This window comes from Oncorhynchus clarkii, chromosome 17 (assembly GCF_045791955.1).
Source record: "Oncorhynchus clarkii lewisi isolate Uvic-CL-2024 chromosome 17, UVic_Ocla_1.0, whole genome shotgun sequence".
NCBI classification, from domain to species: domain Eukaryota; kingdom Metazoa; phylum Chordata; class Actinopteri; order Salmoniformes; family Salmonidae; genus Oncorhynchus; species Oncorhynchus clarkii.
This window is the reverse complement of record NC_092163.1, coordinates 45,744,091-45,765,437: the sequence shown is the minus strand read 5'-3', so window position 1 is coordinate 45,765,437 and position 21,347 is coordinate 45,744,091. Positions and strand designations below refer to the sequence as shown.

Sequence of the window (21,347 nt, the reverse complement as noted above, 5' to 3'; positions counted from 1 at the left end):
AAATTATACAATAGTAAACATGCTTAAATAATCAACAAGTAGCAAGCAAATGGATGCCTGGCTGTCAAGCCTCTTCTAACCCCAGAGTGTTTTCTCCCCAACAGATAATTACTAAAGAGATAGAAGCCAATGAATGGAAGAGAAAGTATGAAGAAAGCCACATAGAGGTGTTAGAGATGAGGTATTATATGGCGCTGTTCCTTTAGTTTGCCATAATTCAAAGATAATCATATTTAGAATATAACGGAGACAAACTCACAAGAAACCTTTTAGACTGAAAAGAAACCTTTTCATTTTTATTTATATCTCTCCTGTGTTTATCTGTCTCTTGTAGGAAAATAGTGGCAGAGTACGAGAAAACCGTTGCACAGATGATTGGTAAGTTCTTGAGGAGTTCATTTTATCACCACTGATATGAAATCATGGGAGAGGTGAAAGCAATATGGTGGATGTCTACCAGCTTATGGCTTTCACCAGCCCATTTAATTCCACATCGGTGCAAATCCATGGAACTAGATGATAATAACAAGCCGATTTAGACTTTTGAGACACACCCTTGTTTGGATGTCCCTCAACTGTCTGACCTGTGACCTTTACAGAGGACGAACAGCACAAGAGGAGTGTCCTGGGCTCCCAGAAGAGCGTCCAGCAGGTGATCCTGGAGCGGGACCAGGCCCTGGCTGACCTCAACTCTGTGGAGCGCTCACTCTCTGACCTCTTCAGACGCTACGAGAACATGAAGACCGTCCTGGAAGGCTTTAAGAAGGTAGGCTACGTGTTAACACTAGAATAGAGAGAAGGTTAAAGAGTGTGAGTGTAAGGTTAGATTAAGACTAGAGAGGTTCTGTTGAAGAAGTGACCCATTGGGCAAAAACTGTTTTAATCAATGTTGTTTTCACGTCATTTCAACCCCAAAAAATGATGTGATGACATTGAATCAACCTTGGAAACGAATTGGATTTTCTAAAAGTATTCAACGTAAGAGAATTTAGTATTTTTTTCGTCCAACATTTTAACTTAAATCCAATGACATGGCAATTTTTTGTTGTTGATTTCACATTGAATCGCGTTAGATGACAACTCAACCAAATGTACTTAACCTTTTGTACTTCCTGTTTTTATTATTTTGTTGATGTTATGATGTACAGAGTCCTTTTATGTTTGGAAAAGCACTTATTAATGGGATGAAATGGTATTATTAGCGTCACTGTTTTTTCTGTATCGGACTGTTGCGAACAAAATTACTATCTGTAATGGAGATACAAGGTTATTCAGTTCAATTTTTTTTTTCTGTCTGTCTGTCTGTCTGTGTGTCTGTGTGTCTGTGTGTGTGCAGAATGAAGAGGTGCTGAAGAAGTGTGCCCAGGAGTACCTGGTCCGCGTCAGACAGGAAGAACAGAGATACCACACACTCAAGATCCACGCAGAGGAAAAACTAGACAAGTAACGATAGTTCAGTATTTCTTGTATCTAGACTGCTTTTTCAGCAGATGCTTTATATGATTTGAGTCTTGACTCTAGGGATTGAGACGGTAAATGTCTCAATGTTAAATATCTGATCATGTTAAATATAAATATATCACTTTATCTAGTCTATTGTTCGTTTGGCTACTATGTACTTTTGAGACGAGCGACATTATCTTTCAATGGTTCACTCTCTCATTTCTTTGTGAGGTCTTCTATTTTTCTTTCTTTTCTTTCTTTAATGTTCCACTCTCTGCTGTGTTGCAGAGCAAATGAAGATATCGCCCAAGTGCGCTCCAGGGCCGACTCAGAGAGTGTGGCTCTTCATGCCAGCCTGAGGAAGGAGCAGATGAAGGTGGACTCTTTGGAGAGAGCCCTCCATCAGAAGGTACTTGACTTGACATGAGTTAAATTGACTTGACTTTATCCCTAAGGGATAATGTGTCAGTAGGAATCATTGATAGATAAAGAATAATTGGATACAAGAATTCTGTTTGTTATCAATGGCTCCCAATGAGAGGCACAAGATGGCGCATTTCGACCAGGAAGTGTTTCATGATGTCGCATTTGTTAGTCACAAAAAAACTATTCAAATGCTGAATCTTTGATTGAACAATCTCTGCCTATCTCTCTATTCTTCACAGAACCAAGAAATTGAGGAACTCACGAAAATCTGCGACGAACTAATAGCAAAGCTCGGAACATTAGACTGATACCTGATATCAGGAACTTTGGAGTTCTTGGATGTACTGTTCCACCAACATCTCTCCGCTCTGCCTTACCTTTGCAGCCAAGGCCTAACCATCCCCACCACTAGTAAACGACTGTCCACACATCAACACAATCTGAACACGTCTCTGCTATTATTACTTATACACACAGGGAGTGACGGCAGTATTCACCCGTTGTCTCTCGAATGGAACAAATAAACTGAGAAACAGCTATGAGTATATGTTTTTTATGATCAATTGAAGTATTGATGTGGCAAATTGTAATGTGCATGTGCAGCTGTTATAGGCATGTAGTGCCAAATCGTAACTTTTGCATAAATAAAGCATAGTATGGACATTACTGTCGATTTCTCCCTGTCGTGGGGCTATGTGAGGGATCTGCTTGTAACCTGTTGCGTTGCGTACTGTGGGGTGTGTTTGTAAAGTATGTTCCACATCATGGATTATCAGTTTTGAAGAAAGAGACAGAGACGTGTGATCCAGAAAGGGTTTGGGGGACATTCTTCTGCTGATACAGGGAAAGAGATCAACAATCAATCAGTTGGTGGCTCTCGTTTTGCAATCGCTTGCGTTCCACGGGTTTAGACTTTACACAATCATTCTGCTGCTATTCTAGTAACTACTAGAGATGGAGAGCGATCCATGTTTTGTTTTATAGAGTTACCGTTTCGATCTACTCTCATTTTATCTTCTATTGTTTTGTACCTTTCTTTAGGTAGGACATGCTTATGCTAGTATACGTTTTTTTTTTTTAAATAGATCAAGGGATTGCACATTTATTTGAATAACTATGTAGCTTCTTGTTATTTGATATCAACTTCAAACTGCAGTTTGTGGTCGATGCTCTAGATCTTTTATGTAGCTCCATGAGATATACTCTATATACCCCTATGAATTATTATTATAGTTTGAAGGCAAAGCACATGTGTTTCATGTGTACATCATATGTTAAAGTATCTTTGTTTGCTCATGTCTTTTATCACCACAGGTTTTCTGTATTAACAATGCAACATTATTTGGAAAAACTCTTGTTACCGTATTTGTTGTTTGAACAAATATGTTTTGTTATATAGACAATATATTAATCCATATTCCTTGTGTCTTACCCCTTAGCTCATGTAGCTGAACAAAAGAGCACTATGACAAGAATATCTTAACAAATCCATCAACGGAGTAGTGACATATCCTGTTTATAATTGGACTTTTGCTCTGTTTAAGAATCGTTTGAAACTGACATGTTTTGTTTTCATCCTTCCTTTAGCTAGACACAGCATAGGGAGCTGTGGTTGTAAGCTTGGCTTTCTGCAGTGCAGCCACAGTTACATTTCTCTACAAGACCTTTGGAAAACAGGACCAATATTTTCTACCATCTCCATAATACTTGAGTTGCCAAATCTTTCCCTTGCCCTCAAAGCCCATCACTGTTAATGTTGTAGGCTCTGAGAATAACTTTTCCAGAAAACACTAAATATTATGACAGATCATGACATGTGTGTAAACTATATACTAATGCAGATGTGGATTCTTGTTCAGATAGATGTTCTCAGAGCAAACAAAAAAGCTAGCTGGTGGCCAAACAGCACAATGACTAGTTCCTTTAATGTTATGGCAATGTATTGGACTGGTTCATTTCAACCTTTAGGACTACAAGGACCTACAGTACAGTATGTGGACATCCTACCTGTTTCATGAATCATCATCATTATCCTCCTCATCATCATCATCAGTACCTTCAACTGCCAAATGTTATTATTGTGCCAAATAAAGGGGCTTCAGGAGGAGGTATCATGACTTAAAGGTCTGACTTTGAAGTTGCTTGTCATTCTATCACTGCAGTATGTGTACATTTTATATTGTATGAAAATAATATAATTTTATTGGATTGTTCATACAGTATTTGTAAAGTGGAGGAACGAAACGTGCATAGATTCTATGATGTTTACTGATTGATATATATATATATATATATTTTGTGCAGAAGGCATTTCCTGAATAAAAGTGATCATTATTGTGAACTTGTTGTACTTCAGTAAAACTTTTAGGCTGGGATTTAAATTCAAGGCACTCTATAGAGTAGCGCACTGCACAGCCGATGTGCCTAAAGGCAATTTCCCTGACGTTCACCGAGAACACATTCACAGTAAATGCTGCACATGTCGGCTGACCTTCAAACGTGAAGAGCAATGTGCTGCCGTTTAACGTGCCTTGGATTTAATCCCAGCCTTAGTGTATATGTTGTATGTGGACACCCCTTCAAATTAGTGGATTAGGCTGTTTCAACCACATCACGCTTCACCATCTGGCACCATCCGACGGACAAATCTGAGTTTGGCGGATACCAGGGGAATGCTACCTGCCCCAATGCATAGTGCCAATTGTAACGTTTGGTGGATGAAGAATAATGGTCTGGGGCTGTTTTTCATGGTTCGGGCTAGGCCCCTTAGTTCCAGTGAAGGGAAATCTCAACGCTAAACCATACACTGATATTCTAGATGATTCTGTGCTTCCAACCTTGTGGCAACAGTTTCGGGAATCCTGTTTCAGCATGACAATGCCCCCGGGCACAAAGCGAGGTCCATACAGAAATGGTTTGTCGCCCTGACCTCAACCCCATCGCACACCTTTGGGATGAATTGGAACGCTGACTGCGAGCCTGGCTTAATCGCCCAACATCAGTGCAGTCTTATGTTAGGATATTTAAACAATCAGAATATCCACAAGCAAGGTTCTGGGTAGACAACTTGTTTCATGAAACTGTTCCCTTAAATTTTGACCATTTTTATTTTGTAACTTGATGTCGAGTGCACTAATGCTCTTGTGGCTGAATGGAAGCAAGTCCCCGCAGCAATGTTCCAACATCTAGTGGCAAGCCTTCCCAGAAGAGTGGAGGATGTTATAGCAGCAAAGGGGGGACCAACTCCATATTAATTCCCATGACTTTGCAATGAGATGTTTGACAAGCAGATGTCCACATACTTTTGGTCATGTGGTTTATTTTAGTATTAAACCATGTCTTACTGCAGTAACAGTTAGTAAACACTCAATTTCAACAGTGCCACTAGACTTTCAAAAGCTTTCAGCAAAATGTCATTGAGGTATAAAATGACTACTGAAAGGGTTAAATATACAGTCAAATATTCAGTATTCAAAACCTGTGATAAATGTTTCATTTTAATTAGACTAATTAGTGTGCATGTTTAAACTAAATCTGTGATGTAAAGTCTACTTAGTTTACATGAGTTCACTCATAAAGCAGAACTGTGTCGACATTTGACAAATAAATGTTCAACAAAGGGACATATTTACATTACTAACATCAAGGAATTAGAGCAATAGCAAGAACATATCTGGGCTGGGATTCAAACAATGTAGAGGACATCCGTTACCAGAGATTTTATGTACTGTAATTCAGGATTTCAAGCTGAAAGTCTGCACAAAATGTTTTTATTTATCTGGGACCTCATGATAATTGATACTTAATCTGATAGACTTTGTTTGGCTGATAAAGACCTCAATTATTTTTCTCCAGTGTGTCAGCAAGCATCTTCTGCTTCATGTTCCTCAGGACATGCATGGTGATCTTCATAACCCCATCTCTGGCACTGCTCTCCTGCTTCTCATCATCAACTCAGCTCATTCCTCGCAAATGTGATGACATTCTCTCCAAGTGACTGAACACACAAAATGTAAAAGTTCAGATCAAAGGAACACCAAAGTTATTTCAACATATTGTAGAACTATGCCTTCACTGAGGTAATCAAGACCAATATACATCATCTCACCCTGACTATATAAAGGCCAGGTGTGTGTGATGCTGGGCAGACCGACCACTGGGAATATCTGACTCTGATCTCTGCTGTTGATCTCTGTGGAAAAAACATGAGATTATACATCTTACTCTGTACATATAGTACCTGGACACACACACACACAGGTATATAAATATCATATGGGGATATGATCATGTCCTGTATTTTAAGATATAGCTCTTGTACCTCTGTTTGGTAGATATGTCTTTCTTGCTGAATTTAAATGGAAGTTTCATAGACTGGTTATGCTTCATGGGAGCACAGCTGGGTAGAGGGGAGTCTCGTCTTTCCAGCCGGATTGGGCTTCGACACAACAGAGTCAGACCTTCAGTCTCTAGTCTATTCTGTCTAATGATGATGTAATATACACTCTCGGAGCATTAATGCTACAGTGTACTCACGCATGCACCCACCCATGCACGCACGCACTCACTCACTCTCTTTCTCCCTTTCCTCCCACCTTTTAGCTTTTGTGTTAGTGTCATGTACCCCTGAGAGATTCATCTTAGAGGCCGTGCCCCGTCTTCTATCAACCCCACAGATACTCATCAGAGACAGTGTTCGGGCCAGTAACCGAAAGGTTGCTGGATCGAATCCCTGAGCTGACAAGGTAAAAATCTGTTGTTCTGCCCCTGAGCAAGGAAGTTAACCCACTGTTCCCCAGGCGCCGAAAACATGGATGTCGATTATGGCAGCCCCCCCCCCCCCCCCCCCCCCCCTCTGATTCAATGTTGACAATGTTGCACTAGATCAAGTCCTTATCTCCATTGTGCAGAAAGCTTTCCTTCTTCTGCTACGCTACTAGAATCAGACGATACATTTCATTTTTTCATCATTAGTTGGGTCCTTGCCTTGTGGTCTGGATTCACAACTAGAACATCAGGACATCAAATCACTGAAATATCTTTACTTCTGTTCTTGAAAGCAGCTTGAGAAAAGTTGTTTGTGCACCTCTGAAGTACAATGTAGCTCTTTGGTCTCTTAGGTGGCCTTCTCTGGCCTTCTACAACTGAACTTTGGATTCCATAATACCAGCAATAAATGATGACAGGTAAAGTTCTGGGTGTATAATATATATATATATTGATTATGATAATTAATAACTGAAGTAAATATCCTAAATATTGTACCCTTTAAACACCAACCTAATATGCAGGCTGACTCCACTTAGATTGCTTGAGAAAATATGTTTCATATTATTTTATCTATTTTTTATTCAAAGGAATTCAGAGAGCAGGTGTGAAGGCTCCTGCCAAAGTCTGTATTGGGTATGATCACACTCCTGCAGGGGCCTACTCTCTGTCGGCCACTTGATGGGGGAATAGCACGACAATATCAACTTCAGGATAGAGTAGGCTCACTCTATGGTCCTGTTTGAATACCATTTGAATATTTTCCTTCCTGGAGGAAATCACAGATCTGGCATGGAAAAATGGTGAAAGCACTGTGGAATACATGAAATCACCTGCTATTGACACACACACACACACACACACACACACACACACACACACACACACACACACACACACACACACACACACACACACACACACACACACACACACACACACACACACACACACACACACACACAGGATCATTGACAGATCAGGATGAAATTATGTATTTTAAAGTCAGACAGTCAGACACCTGAGAAACTCAACAGAGTAAGGTGCTAGACAGCCAATCTATCTCAAGCATCGGTCTTTAAGTTAAAAACTTCCATCACACTTCCCAGATCTACAAACAGGGGTTGTCACTTCAGAAGCTTATTGTTCACAGGATATTGTTTACACTTCTGGAATTGTCTTTGTTTAGCTGCTGGAAAGTATTCTAATTTTAGGCTAATTGAGGTGAGAGAATGTGTTTGCAGCTTATGTAGCCTGTGATGCAGGGCAGGCCTATGCCTACTGGTCTTTTATATTGTCTGGTGCAATGTAAAGTCTATTTTATGGGGATCATTTTAGCAAGCCTTTATGGAAATATAACCTATTTGTTTTGGTGGAAATGTTGTTTTCTTCCCTTAGCAACTGGCAGAACTTCAACAAGCCAAGTTCAGTTGTTTCATAACCGTTCTGTGGACAAGGGGGCGGGAAGGATGCCGAAGACGTCATGACTGCAGGACTCCGCTTCCATAGATATTAAGGGAGGAGAACGTTTCGAGGAACGACCGGAGTGAAGGCTTGACGACATCACTGCTGCAACCTAGACATTGAGAAGCCCAATTCGATTGAAACGCTCCTCTTTTTGGCGCGAGGTCATCTTCGGAATTTCTTCAAGTAAGTGGGTCTTTTCTATGCACATTATAGCTGTTCCAGATGCAGAGCATTTTAATTAAATAACGGGAAAATCTTGAAGTTACTTGAAGTTACTAAAAACAGCAGTTCATGAAATAACAAAAAAGTGTAAACTGTAGCCATTTATTTCCCTCTATAGTTAAATCGCCTTAGCATTGTTACTTTTTTGTGTCAGCAATTAGACATTGTTCTTAAGTGGGTCTAGTTACCCCCTAGTACGCTAATAGCTATCCAAGTCAACTTTAGGAAACTGTCTACCCTTGCCATAACTTGCTTTATGTGGTTGAGCAGGGGGGACTTGCCATCCGGCATTTCAGGCAAATGCCAGAAGGGCTGGTATACTTTTAGTCTAGTGGTTGGGCCTGTCTACTTTGTTTTTATTTCTGGAGAAAATTATCATTATCTGCCTTTTGCTGGGAAACGGTTGCCGGGGCTTTGATATGTGTTCTCTACTGCTTGAGGTATTTACAGTCCACTCCAAAATTATTGTCCCCCTTGATAAAGACTGTATAAAATAAATAAATAATAATACAAATACTAAGCTGTATTGTTTGGCAAAACATTTTGAGAAATTATATTGTTTTACACTAATACAATTGCTCAAAGGAAGTGATTTTGTTTAACAAGTAATACAAATAAATACAAAAAAGATAGTTGTCAAAATTATAGGCACCCCATTAGAAATAAAATCTGCATTAACATTGTACTTTTTAAAAATTAATCTCAGTTTAAAATCACTGGAACAGTGGTAGACTTGTTGGAAGAGGACGGATGTGTGTCTTGTCCCCACACACAGTGAGGAAGATGGTTCAGGAGGCAAAGGAAAATTCAAGGGCCACAGTTGGAGAAATACAGAACTGGGTATCAACTTGGGGTCGTCAAGTCTCTGAATCTACAATTAGATGCCACCTCCATGCCAATAGGCTCTTTGGAAGGGTTGACAAATTTATTTTATTTTATTGAAAGCAACCAACAAATGTAAATGCCTGGAGTTTGCTAAACGATATTGGCAGTTGGGTTGAACCGAGTGCTATGGTCAGATGAGACAAAAATAGATTTGATTTTTTATTTCACCTTTATTTAACCAGGTAGGCCAGTTGAGAACAAGTTCTCATTTACAACTGCAACCTGGCCAAGATAAAGCAAAGCAGTGCGACAAAAAAAGGCCACAGATTTACACATAAACAAGTCAATAACACAATAGACAAATCTATGTACAGTGTGTGCAAATGTAGAAGAGTAGGGAGGTAAGGCAAAAAATAGAGGTGAAATAATTACAATTTAGCATTAACACTGGAGTGATAGATGTGCAGATGATGTGCAAGTAGAGATACTGAGGTGCAAAAGAGCAAGAGGATAAATAACAATATGGGCTGATGCTTAAAGTTAGAGAGGGAGAAATCAGACTCCAGCTTCAGTGATTTTTGCAATTCGTTCCAGTCATTGGCAGAAGAGAACTGGAAGGAAGGCGGCCAAAGGATGTGTTGGCTTTGGGGATGACCAGTGAAATATACCTGCTGGAGCGTGTGCTACGGGTGGGTGTTGCTATGGTGACCAGTGAGCTGAGATAAGGCGGGGCTTTACCTAGCAAAGACTTATAGATGATCTGGAGCCAGATTCTAGATGTAATTTTGGATTAGAGATGCTTAATGTGAATCTGTAAGGAGAGTTTACAGTCTAACCAGACATCTAGGTATTTGTAGATGTCCACATATTCTATGTCAGAACCGTAGTGATGCTAGTCGGGCGGGCAGGTGCGGGCAACAATCGGTTGAAGAGCATGCATTTAGTTTTACTAGCATTTAAAAGCAGTTGGTGGCCACGGAAGGAGTGTTGTATGGCATTGAAGCTCGTCTGGAGGTTTGTTAACACAGTGTTCAAAGAAGGGCCAGATGTATACAGAATGGTGTCGTCTGCGTAGAGGTGGATCAGAGAATCACCAGCAGCAAGAGCGACATCATTGATATATACAGAGCAGAGAGTCTGCCCGAGAATTGAACCCTGTGGCACCCCCATAGAGACTGCCAGAGGTCCGGACAACAGGCCCTCCGATTTGACACACTGAGCTCTATCTGAGAAGTAGTTGGTGATCCAGGCGAGGCAGTCATTTGAGAAACCAAGGCTATTGAGTCTGTCGATAAGAATGCAGTGATTGACAAAGTCGAAAGCCTTGGCCAGGTCGATGAAGATCTCTTTGGCCACGCAAACCAGCGGTGGGTTTGTAAAATATGATGATAGTTCTTTGATGTTATGGGGCTGTTTTGTTTCCACTGATACTTAGGCCGTTGTTAAGGTCAACTGCATCATGAACTCAACCAAGTACCAGGACATTTTAGTAAAAAAAAAACCTGCTTGCCTCTGCCCAGAGGCTGAAACTGTCTTCCTGCAAGACAATGACCGCAAACACACATCAAAATCCAGAAAGAAATGGTTTATTGACCACAAATTCTACATTTTGCATTGGCCATCTCAGTCTCTGGACTTGAACCCCTTTGAAAAGCTGTGGTTGGAATTGATGAGGGCAGTCCATAACCGCAGACGAAGGATATCAAGGATCTGGAGAGATTCTGTATGGAGGAATCGTCTAAGATCCCTTTCAATGTGTTGTCCAATCATTAAACATTATAGAAAGGGGAGAGTGCAAAACGTGTTGAAAACAGGGGTACCAATCATTTTTGACCTGTTAAATAAAATCTATTTCTCTGAGCAATTGTATCAGTATAAAATAATTTCCCCCATAAATGTAGCATACAATATAGCTCAGTATTTGTATTATTTATTTTATACAGTCTTTTTAGCTCATTTTTATTTTTTAATTTAACCTTTATTTATTTTATAAAGGGTGTCAATCAGTTGAGGTGACTGTATATTACTTCACTATTTCATACAATTAAGTACTTTGTTTTACTGCTGCTGAAGTGATTGCAGCTTGGGAATCTGAAGTCGGAGCCACATTGTGGTTGCAGACGGTTACTGTAAGGTCAGGGAAAGATTGAAAGACAGTCAGAAATGTAGAAAAAGTCCTGACAAATATGTTTCATATAAGAAACGTCCGGGTCTTGGCTGGTCCTTGTTGGAAAGTTGGAAGCACAGAATCGTCTAGAATGTAATTGTATGCTGCAGCTTTAAGATTTCCCTTCACTGGAACTAAGGGGCCTAGCCCAAACCAAGAAAAACAGTCCAGACCATTATTCCTCCTCCACCAAACTTTACAGATGGCACTATGCATTGGGGCATGTAGCTTTGTCCTGGCATCCGACAAACCCAGATTCATCCGTCAGACTGCCAGATGGTGGAGCGTGATTCATCACTCCAGAGAATGCATTTCCACTGCTCCAGAGTCCAATGGCGGCAAGCTTTGTGAATGCCTAGCCAACGCTAGGCATTGCGCATGGTGATCTTAGGCTTTTGTGTGGCTGCTCTGCCATGGAAACTCATTTCATGAAGCTCCTGACATTGCTTCCAGAGGCAGTTTGGAATTCGTTATTGAGTGTTGCAACAGAGGACAGACAATTTTTATGCATTACGTGCTTCAGCACTCAGCGGTCCTGTTCGGTAAGCTTGTGTGGCCTACCAATTTAACTGTTGAGCTGTTGTTGCTCCTAGACGTTTTCACTTCACAATAACAACACTTACAGTTGACCGGGGCAGCCCTAGCAGGGCAGAAATTTGACGAACTGATGTCACATCCCATGACGGTGCCTCATTGAAAGTCACTGAGCTCTTCAGTAAGGACATTCTACTGCCAATGTTTGTCTATGGAGATTGCATGGTTGTGTGCTCGATTGTATACACCTGTCAGCAACGGGGTATGGCTGAAATAGCCAAATCCACTAATTACAGGGGTGTCCACATACTTTTGTATTTTATAAATGCCCATCCATGTGGTAGGCTCACCATTTGTAAAACTGACCTTTTCATTGGCTTTATTAGTCCTGATTCCTGTGACTAATCAATGTAGCTATTTAAGCCCTGAATATCAGTTACCCAACTTTATCAGGAGTTATTGTGAGCCTATTTGCAATGTGTTTACACAGCGGGAAATGCAGAAGTATTTTATTTTTCTCTATGATCAGCTGGTCAAAAATGGACCTATACAAACTTGAAACTACTGATCATGACAATGGTGTGAAACTCCTGGACAACAGATGTGATTGTCCATTCCATATGGTCCCTTTTACTTTGACCCGTCCTGTTTTTAGGATATGTTGTTTGTTAATGTGACAGTGCATTTTTAATTTGATTGGGCGCCATTTAGGTTAGGCTATTTGTGTCCATCTCATTTCATTGTCGTACATTTTACCTCCAGCCTGTAGACTACAGAAAAGGCCACATACTCGTTCTACCATATCCTATATCTGCTACGTGATTTATGTTCGAGTATTTTTTTGATGGAACGTTGGTGGAGAACCCCAGCGGCGCGCTGGGAATGGGCAAGCTAAATATCTTGCGCCCCTGCCTTTGACAAAGTGGCCACTGTTTATCACAGGGTGGCATTAGAGCTCACCTAAAAAGCCCATATCCCACTGGTTGAGAGAAATTGTCATTTCTTTGGGCATAATTATGTGATGTTTTATGTGTTGTTGTTGGAGGTGCGTCTTGGTCAGTTTAACTCAGAAAATGCCGCCTCCTCAATCTGCCGTCAGAGACAGCCACCTAATCCTGCCTAATGAGCTGGCCGGCCGTGGTCTGCGTTATATATAATATTAAGGGAAAACAAAGATGTTTAAGAGTATTTTATTAATTAAGGCTGATCATTTTGACCATTGCCCCCCCCAAGTTTGCTACCTCAGCAGTTTGTTTGTCTTTACCATGACGTCGATAGGGTTAGTTGCCCCTAGGCTGGGGCTTACGTGCAGGGCTGTCTCCCCCCACTTTCATGGCCTGGCTGAAAATAAAAGAGAGGTAAAGCAAACATTTTCGTTATCTGGTTCCACAGCCCTGAGGGGTAGTAGGATCTCCGGCCCAGGCAGAGATGAAAACATAGGAGCATACAAAACACAACCACATGTGAAACGCATTAGGCCCCCTAAGTTGAGTCAGTGTCTGGGGCATGCCGTTCCCTTCAGCCCAGCAACAGGAGAGAAGCCTGCACTGCTGACAACCCTACACATACCTCTGTCAGTAAATGGTGAAGCAAAGAAGTAACATTGCCATGACATAGGAGCAGCAGTAAATTTGTTTTCTCTAAAATGTATTATGGTGTATTGTGGACTTTGAACTGAATGGGGAAATCTTCCCATCCATCCACCCACCGATCTATCTATAAATCAATCCAACATTGCTCACTGCGAGAGATTTGTTTTGCTCCCACCAACCCCAATCCTCCAACATTGCTCAATCTACCCTGGCCTGGAATTGTGGTTAATTCTAGATTGTTGGAGAAGGCTGTGAGATTGAATGTCTGCCAAATAGTCAGTCTCTAATGATTTGATGCTGACGACTGCGTATGATGCTCAAAATACAAGAAGACTTATTTCTGTCCGATAAAATGCAAAACGCATGCTGAGTGCTTGACTCAAACCACTCATCACCCAAACTGTAGCGGTCCATTGAATACGTGTCTGTTTTCTGTTGGTATAAAGTAGATGTTCAATCATTTCAGAAATCCCTCAATTGTTAAAAGCTGTAAAAAATAATAATTTCTGCAACCCATAGCATATTACAATGGTCTTCAACTGATTTGATGTGACCCGCAAAAGTTGCCTAAATTAAGTTAAATACCCATGACATAATACATCACGTTGCTTATTGCAGTCATTCATTGGTCACTCTGATCTGTGTCTCCCTCCTCCAGGTGGCCTACAGTACAGTGTGGGGAGTTACCTGCCCATTCCTAGCAATGCCGCCTCCTTGCTCTCTCCTGTGCCGCCTGGCCACGCTTCTCTGTGTGTGGGCACTTTGCCAGGCCCAGTCGGATACCAAACTACCCCCTGGCACCCCCATCATCCAGCTGCGTCTGGCAGGGGACAAACACAAGCACTACGAGGGCCGGGTTGAAGTCTACTATAATGGAGAGTGGGGTACGGTGTGCGACGATGACTTCTCCATCCATGCAGCCAACGTCGTGTGCAGGGAGCTGGGCTATGTGGAGGCTGTATCCTGGTCTCCTTCTTCCAAGTATGGCAAGGGAGAAGGTAAGGAACACAGGGAGAAGAGATGGTTCAGTAACGTGTTGGAATTTGAAATCCACTCTGACCATTAAGACTTTACTTAAAGGGATAGTTCAGAGATATTATATATTTTGAAACAAATACATGTATCCCAGAAAGACTTACATTTTTGTCATTTTTTATAATTTAGAAGACGCTCTTATCCAGAGCGACTTACAGGAGCAATTAGGGTTAAGTGCCTTGCTCAAGGGCACATATTATGTTTCACGTAATCGGCTTGGGGATTCAAACCAGCGACCTTTCGGTTACTGGCCCAACGCTTTTAACCTGTTCTAATACAACTGGAAGATACATAGGTGAGATACAGAATGTCCCTCTTTGCAGGAACAATGATTAGCATAGCAAGGAGACAAAGTCTCAATGGGAACACGAGTCATTAACAAGGGGCGTCTGTGTTAATAACATCAACCATCTAGTTTTTATAGAGAGCAGCCGGAGCTTCATACAGCTCCATACATACTGTTTAATTTACAACCTTCAATCAGAATTATGGAGTTGGGAAAGTAATTAGACATATGACAGTACTAGAGATCTTCAAGACAGGGGGGTTGATGTGATTATGTCTATGCGTCTGGTTTAGTGTGTTTCCAGTTGCCAGTCATTTTCCCCACGTAGGGTTTGATTGGTGTGATCGACTGATAGACTGTAATTGGTAAAGCATAGCTTTTTGAGGGATTTAGGGTCCAAAGGGGAAACGTGCTGCATCAGTCCCAGGATTTTCATAGGACAAATCACATTCTGTTATGAGCTGCTGAGCTAGAAGTCATATAATGTCTGTGGTGTCTAGTTCACTGCATGTGCCCAGATGATTTCTTGATCTTGAAATATGTAGACTGAAGAGTTGTTCGCTTGGAATGCTAGATTTTTTTTCTCCACAAGTAAAATAGGAAAAAGGTGTGGATATCCACTAGCATAGGCCCAACATCCCAGCAGCAATTCTGCAACATTTAAAATCTCAAAAGGCTGAGTTAATATGCCCTATCAGAATCTGAAGAGAACAGTAGACCATTTAGATTCGTCTAAAGTGCCATAAACATTTTTTTTGACAAGTGATGGCAACTGGAATTCCGTAACACGTATTTCTTGCATGAAATGGTCAAATGTGGTCAATCTAACCTAAGCTATAGGTGAGTTGTCATGAACTCAGTAAGCCTAGTCCTGGACTTAAAGTAATGTTCAATGGAGAATATACTGTACATTGAAAGTTGATAACAAGACAGGCCCAAATTGTTACCCAAAGATGTCGTCTGTTGAAGCCTAAAATGGAAATAGGGTGTTGAGAATGGAGAATGGAGAGGGTCCCCTTACCTTCATGTGTGGTCATCAGAGAATATGTCTCTGTCCCCCGTTGTTCGTAGGTCGGATCTGGTTGGACAACGTCCACTGTTCGGGACTAGAGAGAACCCTGGCCCAGTGTGAGTCCAATGGCTTCGGAGTTTCCGACTGCAAACACTCTGAGGACGTGGGAGTGGTGTGTAGCCAGAGACGAATCACCGGCTTCAAATTCATCAGTATCCTCACCAACAATGTGGAAGTAAGCCTTAAAACATACAGACACACGTGTGAGCACATAGAAATGTGCACACACACACGGAAATGCACACAAGTATGAACGCATGTCCGCGCACACACGCCATCTACATGATTGCATCTTTGCTTTGATTGGATGCTGTTAACTTCTTGACGCACCCATCCCGTTAGCGGGATCATTTTCGTCAACATCCGCTGAATTGCAGAGCGCCAAATTCAAATGAAATTACTAAAAATATTTAATTTTCATGAAATCACAAGTGCAATATAGCAAAACACAGCTTAGCTTGTTGTTAATCCACCGGCGTGTCAGATTTCAATACAGCTTTTCGGCAAAAGCATACCAAGCGTTTATGGTAGGACATCTCTCTCAGCAGACAAAACATTACAAACAGCCAAGTAGATTGGTCACGAAAGTCAGAAAAGCAATAAAATGAATCGCTTACCTTTGATGATCTTTGGATGTTTCCACTCACGAGACTCCCAGTTACACAATAAATGTTCCTTTTGTTCCATAAAGATTATTTTTATATCCAAAATACCTCCATTTGGTTGGCGCGTTATGTTCAGAAATCCACAGGCTCGAGCGGTCACGACGTGGCAGACGAAAATTCCAAATAGTATCTATACAATTCGTAGAAACATGTCAAATGTTTTTTATAATCAATCCTCAGATTGTTTTTACAATATATAATCAATAATATTTCAACCAGACGATAGCTTCTTCAATAGGAGAGAGAGAGAAAATGTCTGCTCCACTTTGTTGGTGCATGCAAAACGCTGCTGGCACCCAGCCATCCACTGACGCGATGGGATCTTTCTCGCTCATTTTTCAGAATAAAAGCCTGAAACTATATCTAAAGACTGTTTACACCATGTGGAAGCCACAGGGAAAGGAATCTGGTTGATATCCCTTTAAATGGAGGGAAGGCATGCAATAGAACAGAGAGCTTTCAGGAAAAACAGCACTTCCTAGTTGGATTTTCCTCAGGTTTTTGCCTGCAATAACAGTTCTGTTATACTCACAGACAATATTTTGACAGTTTTGGAAACTTTATAGTGTTTTCTATCCTAATCTGACAATTATATGCATATTCTAGATTCTGGGTCTGAGAAATAGGCAGTTTGATTTGGGTAAGTTTTTCCTCCAAACATCAAAATACTGCCCCCTACACTCAACAAGTTAAGGTGCTTGTGCAGCAATTTCACAGCAATGCAGGACAGATGAGAATATGTGTTTGAAGTTTCAATAATAAACAGATGAATACTTACTTGATATCAGAGATCTAGTGTGGAAATGTCTTACAGTTAGCTCGGTTGCGGGAACCGTATTGCAGTCACGAGTTATGACAGGTTGGAACTGAGTGGAAAACATGGTTGTTGTGGATGTTGTTTCAAAGCGCTTTCTAAGGTGATGATTAATTCAAAACACCTATACAGCATATTAGCACTCCCCCCCAAAAAATGAATTCAAATAATGATTGTGCCGTTCTACAATTGTTAGTCTAATAGCCAACTGCATATTACACACAGCAGAAGAAAATTGAGGGCCAACAGTTGAATGAAATATGTTTAGTTGTGAAAACATGTTACTATCGATGTTCCTGAACAGATTTCACTTGGCATCACAAATGAAGCACTGGGTAGTTGCAGGAACAGGGTTGGAGAGCCCATGGCATTCGATTGCATACGGATAACATGTTTTTTCCCCCCTGCCCCTGTTCCTGCCCATTTGATAATAGGCCATTCTAAATCTAAACTCATTTTATATTTTTAGTAAAGATAAGATTAAATTAAGTATTGTCTGATGGGTGAAATATGATCGCTTGATGAGAGAACAGCGTGTGCAACCTGAGGCAGGGAACAGAGCGTAAGCTTTTTTGCTACTTTCCCAAATCATCAATAGCCTATAGTTGCACCATGCAGCCCATATATGTTTGATTTCTAAGACATTCTAAGGTTTGTATAATTCACAACTTAAGTTTCAAAATAACTCTAAATCTAGCATAAAGGACCTGTTTCAAATGATCACTTTTACGCTCAACATAGCCAATTCATATGCACACTCGTTCCGGAATGAGGGAAAAAATCATTTCTATTTTATTCAGCTAGGTGCAATTATATTCTTCTTACTATAACATTATATAATATAACATAATGGCACAGGACTTATAAGCATACCTTGTCTGCTAAATGAAGATGGCGCCAACAGACATGGCAGCTCTGCTTCTAGCTGCTTCTAGCTCCTAAGCAACTTTGCAGTATTTCATTTTTTGTGTGTGTTCTTTCTTACATTATTAGCCCAGAACATTTTTTGTGTTATTACATACAGCCGGAAATAACTTTTGGATAGCAGAGTGGTGGTAACTCATCAGCATTACGACCAGAAATACGACTTTCCCGAATTGGATCCTTTGTTCGTACCCCCCAGGGCAATTGAACTTATCCCAGAAGCTGCTCCAAGACGCCGTTGGTGGAGAAGAGGTATTCAGAGTGGACTTCTAGTCCGACTCAGGAGGAGCACACACCATCCATCACTTCCGAGTATATTACTTGCTAATGTTCAGTCTCTGGTCAATAAAGTAGACGAGCCCAGGGCGAGGATCTCCTTCCAGAGAGACATCAGGAACTGTGACACTCTGTTTCACGGAATCATGGCTTTCTCCGGATATACAGTGCCTTGCGAAAGTATTCGGCCCCCTTGAACTTTGCGACCTTTTGCCACATTTCAGGCTTCAAACATAAAGATATAAAACTGTATTTTTTTGTGAAGAATCAACAACAAGTGGGACACAATCATGAAGTGGAACGACATTTATTGGATATTTCAAACTTTTTTAACAAATCAAAAACTGAAAAATTGGGCATGCAAAATTATTCAGCCCCTTTACTTTCAGTGCAGCAAACTCTCTCCAGAAGTTCAGTGAGGATCTCTGAATGATCCAATGTTGACCTAAATGACTAATGATGATAAATACAATCCACCTGTGTGTAATCAAGTCTCCGTATAAATGCACCTGCACTGTGATAGTCTCAGAGGTCCGTCAAAAGCGCAGAGAGCATCATGAAGAACAAAGAACACACCAGGCAGGTCCGAGATACTGTTGTGAAGAAGTTTAAAGCCGGATTTGGATACAAAAAGATTTCCCAAGCTTTAAACATCCCAAGGAGCACTGTGCAAGCGATAATATTGAAATGGAAGGAGTATCAGACCACTGCAAATCTACCAAGACCTGGCCGTCCCTCTGAATTTTCAGCTCATACAAGGAGAAGACTGATCAGAGATGCAGCCAAGAGGCCCATGATCACTCTGGATTAACTGCAGAGATCTACAGCTGAGGTGGGAGACTCTGTCCATAGGACAACAATCAGTCGTATATTGCACAAATCTGGCCTTTATGGAAGAGTGGCAAGAAGAAAGCCATTTCTAAAAGATATCCATAAAAAGTGTTGTTTAAAGTTTGCCACAAGCCACCTGGGAGACACACCAAACATGTGGAAGGAGGTGCTCTGGTCAGATGAAACCAAAATTGAACTTTTTGGCAACAATGCAAAACGTTATGTTTGGCGTAAAAGCAACACAGCTGAACACACCATCCCCACTGTCAAACATGGTGGTGGCAGCATCATGGTTTGGGCCTGCTTTTCTTCAGCAGGGACAGGGAAGATGGTTAAAATTGATGGGAAGATGGATGGAGCCAAATACAGGACCATTCTGGAAGAAAACCTGATGGAGTCTGCAAAAGACCTGAGACTGGGACGGAGATTTGTCTTCCAACAAGACAATGATCCAAAACATAAAGCAAAATCTACAATGGAATGGTTCAAAAATAAACATATCCAGGTGTTAGAATGGCCAAGTCAAAGTCCAGACCTGAATCCAATCGAGAATCTGTGGAAAGAACTGAAAACTGCTGTTCACAAATGCTCTCCATCCAACCTCACTGAGCTCGAGCTGTTTTGCAAGGAGTAATGGGAAAAAATGTCAGTCTCTCGATGTGCAAAACTGATAGAGACATACCCCAAGCGACTTTGTAATCGCAGCAAAAGGTGGCGCTACAAAGTATTAACTTAAGGGGGCTGAATAATTTTGCACGCCCAATTTTTCAGTTTTTGATTTGTTAAAAAAGTTTGAAATATCCAATAAATGTCGTTCCACTTCATGATTGTGTCCCACTTGTTGTTGATTCTTCACAAAAAAATACAGTTTTATATCTTTATGTTTGAAGCCTGAAATGTGGCAAAAGGTCGCCAAGTTCAAGGGGGCCGAATACTTTCGCAAGGCACTGTACTGTCCCTATCCATACAGCCAGCTGGGTTCCCACTACATCACGCAAAGAGGAATAAAGAACTCTCCGGGAAGAAGAATGGCTACTCATGGTGTGATTGTGATAACGTACAGAAACTCAAGTCCTTTTGTTCACCCGACCTAGAATACCTCACAATTAAATGCAGACCGTATCACCTCCCAAGATAATTATTTTTGGTTATAGTCATAGCCGTGTATATTCCCCCTCAAGCCGATACAATGACGCCCCTCAAGGAACTACACTGGAAACCATGTATCCTGAAGCCCGCATTTATTGTAGCTGGGGATTTTAACAAAGCAAATCTCAGGAAAATGCGACCAAAGTTCTGTCAACATGTAGTACTCGCGCTGCTAAAAACTCGACCATTGCTACTCCAACTTCCGGGATGCCTACAAGGACCTCCCCCGCCCGCCCTTCGTCAAATCAGATAATGACTCCTTTTGCTCATCCCTTCCTATAGGCAGAAACTCAAACAGGAAGTACCCGTGCTAAGGTCTATTCAACTCTGGTCTGACCAATCAGAACCCATGCTTCAAGATAGTTTTTGATCACATGGACTGGGATATGTTCCAGGTAGCCTCCGACGTCTTGCTTCCGGACAAGCTAAACACATTCAACGCCCGCATTGAGGATAACACAGTGCCACCGACTGTGGGCTCTCGTTCTCTGTGGCCGAAGTGAGTAAGACATCTAAACGTGTTAACCCTCGCAAGGCTGCCGGCCCAGACGGCATCCCTAGCCGCGTCCTCAGAGCATGCGCAGACCAGCTGGCTGGAGTGTTTACGGACATGTTCAATCTCTTCCTATCTCAGTCTGCTGTACCCACTTGCTTCAAGATGTCTACCATTGTTCCTGTACCCAAGAAGAGCAAAGGTAACTGAACTAAATGACTTTCGCCCGTAGCACTCACTTCTGTCATCGTGAAGTGCTTTGAGAGGCTAGTTAAGGATCATATCACCTCTACCTTAACTGACACCCTAGACCTAATTCAATTTGCATACCGCCCTAATAGATCCACAGACGATGCAAT

At 41.3% G+C, this 21,347-nt stretch overlaps 2 protein-coding genes across 4 annotated transcripts in view; both read left to right on the top strand.

Annotated features, from left to right (window-relative positions):
• Positions 1–3,992, top strand: part of LOC139370928 (transforming acidic coiled-coil-containing protein 1-like) — a 38,752-nt gene extending 34,760 nt beyond the window's left edge. For all 3 annotated transcript variants that reach the window (XM_071110820.1, XM_071110819.1, XM_071110818.1), the window contains exons 8-13: positions 105–181; positions 335–378; positions 600–766; positions 1,337–1,443; positions 1,732–1,852; positions 2,109–3,992. In XM_071110820.1, the coding sequence (XP_070966921.1) occupies positions 105–181; positions 335–378; positions 600–766; positions 1,337–1,443; positions 1,732–1,852; positions 2,109–2,177 (585 nt within the window). In that variant the 3' untranslated portion in view covers positions 2,178–3,992. The remainder of the gene's footprint in view (positions 1–104; positions 182–334; positions 379–599; positions 767–1,336; positions 1,444–1,731; positions 1,853–2,108) is intronic.
• A 4,052-nt stretch (positions 3,993–8,044) lies between these two features.
• The window catches only part of LOC139370927 (lysyl oxidase homolog 2A-like), a 52,093-nt gene continuing 38,790 nt past the window's right edge, over positions 8,045–21,347 (top strand). The window contains exons 1-3 of the mRNA XM_071110816.1: positions 8,045–8,286; positions 14,102–14,441; positions 15,836–16,011. Coding sequence (XP_070966917.1) covers positions 14,147–14,441; positions 15,836–16,011 — 471 coding nt within the window. The 5' untranslated portion in view covers positions 8,045–8,286; positions 14,102–14,146. The remainder of the gene's footprint in view (positions 8,287–14,101; positions 14,442–15,835; positions 16,012–21,347) is intronic.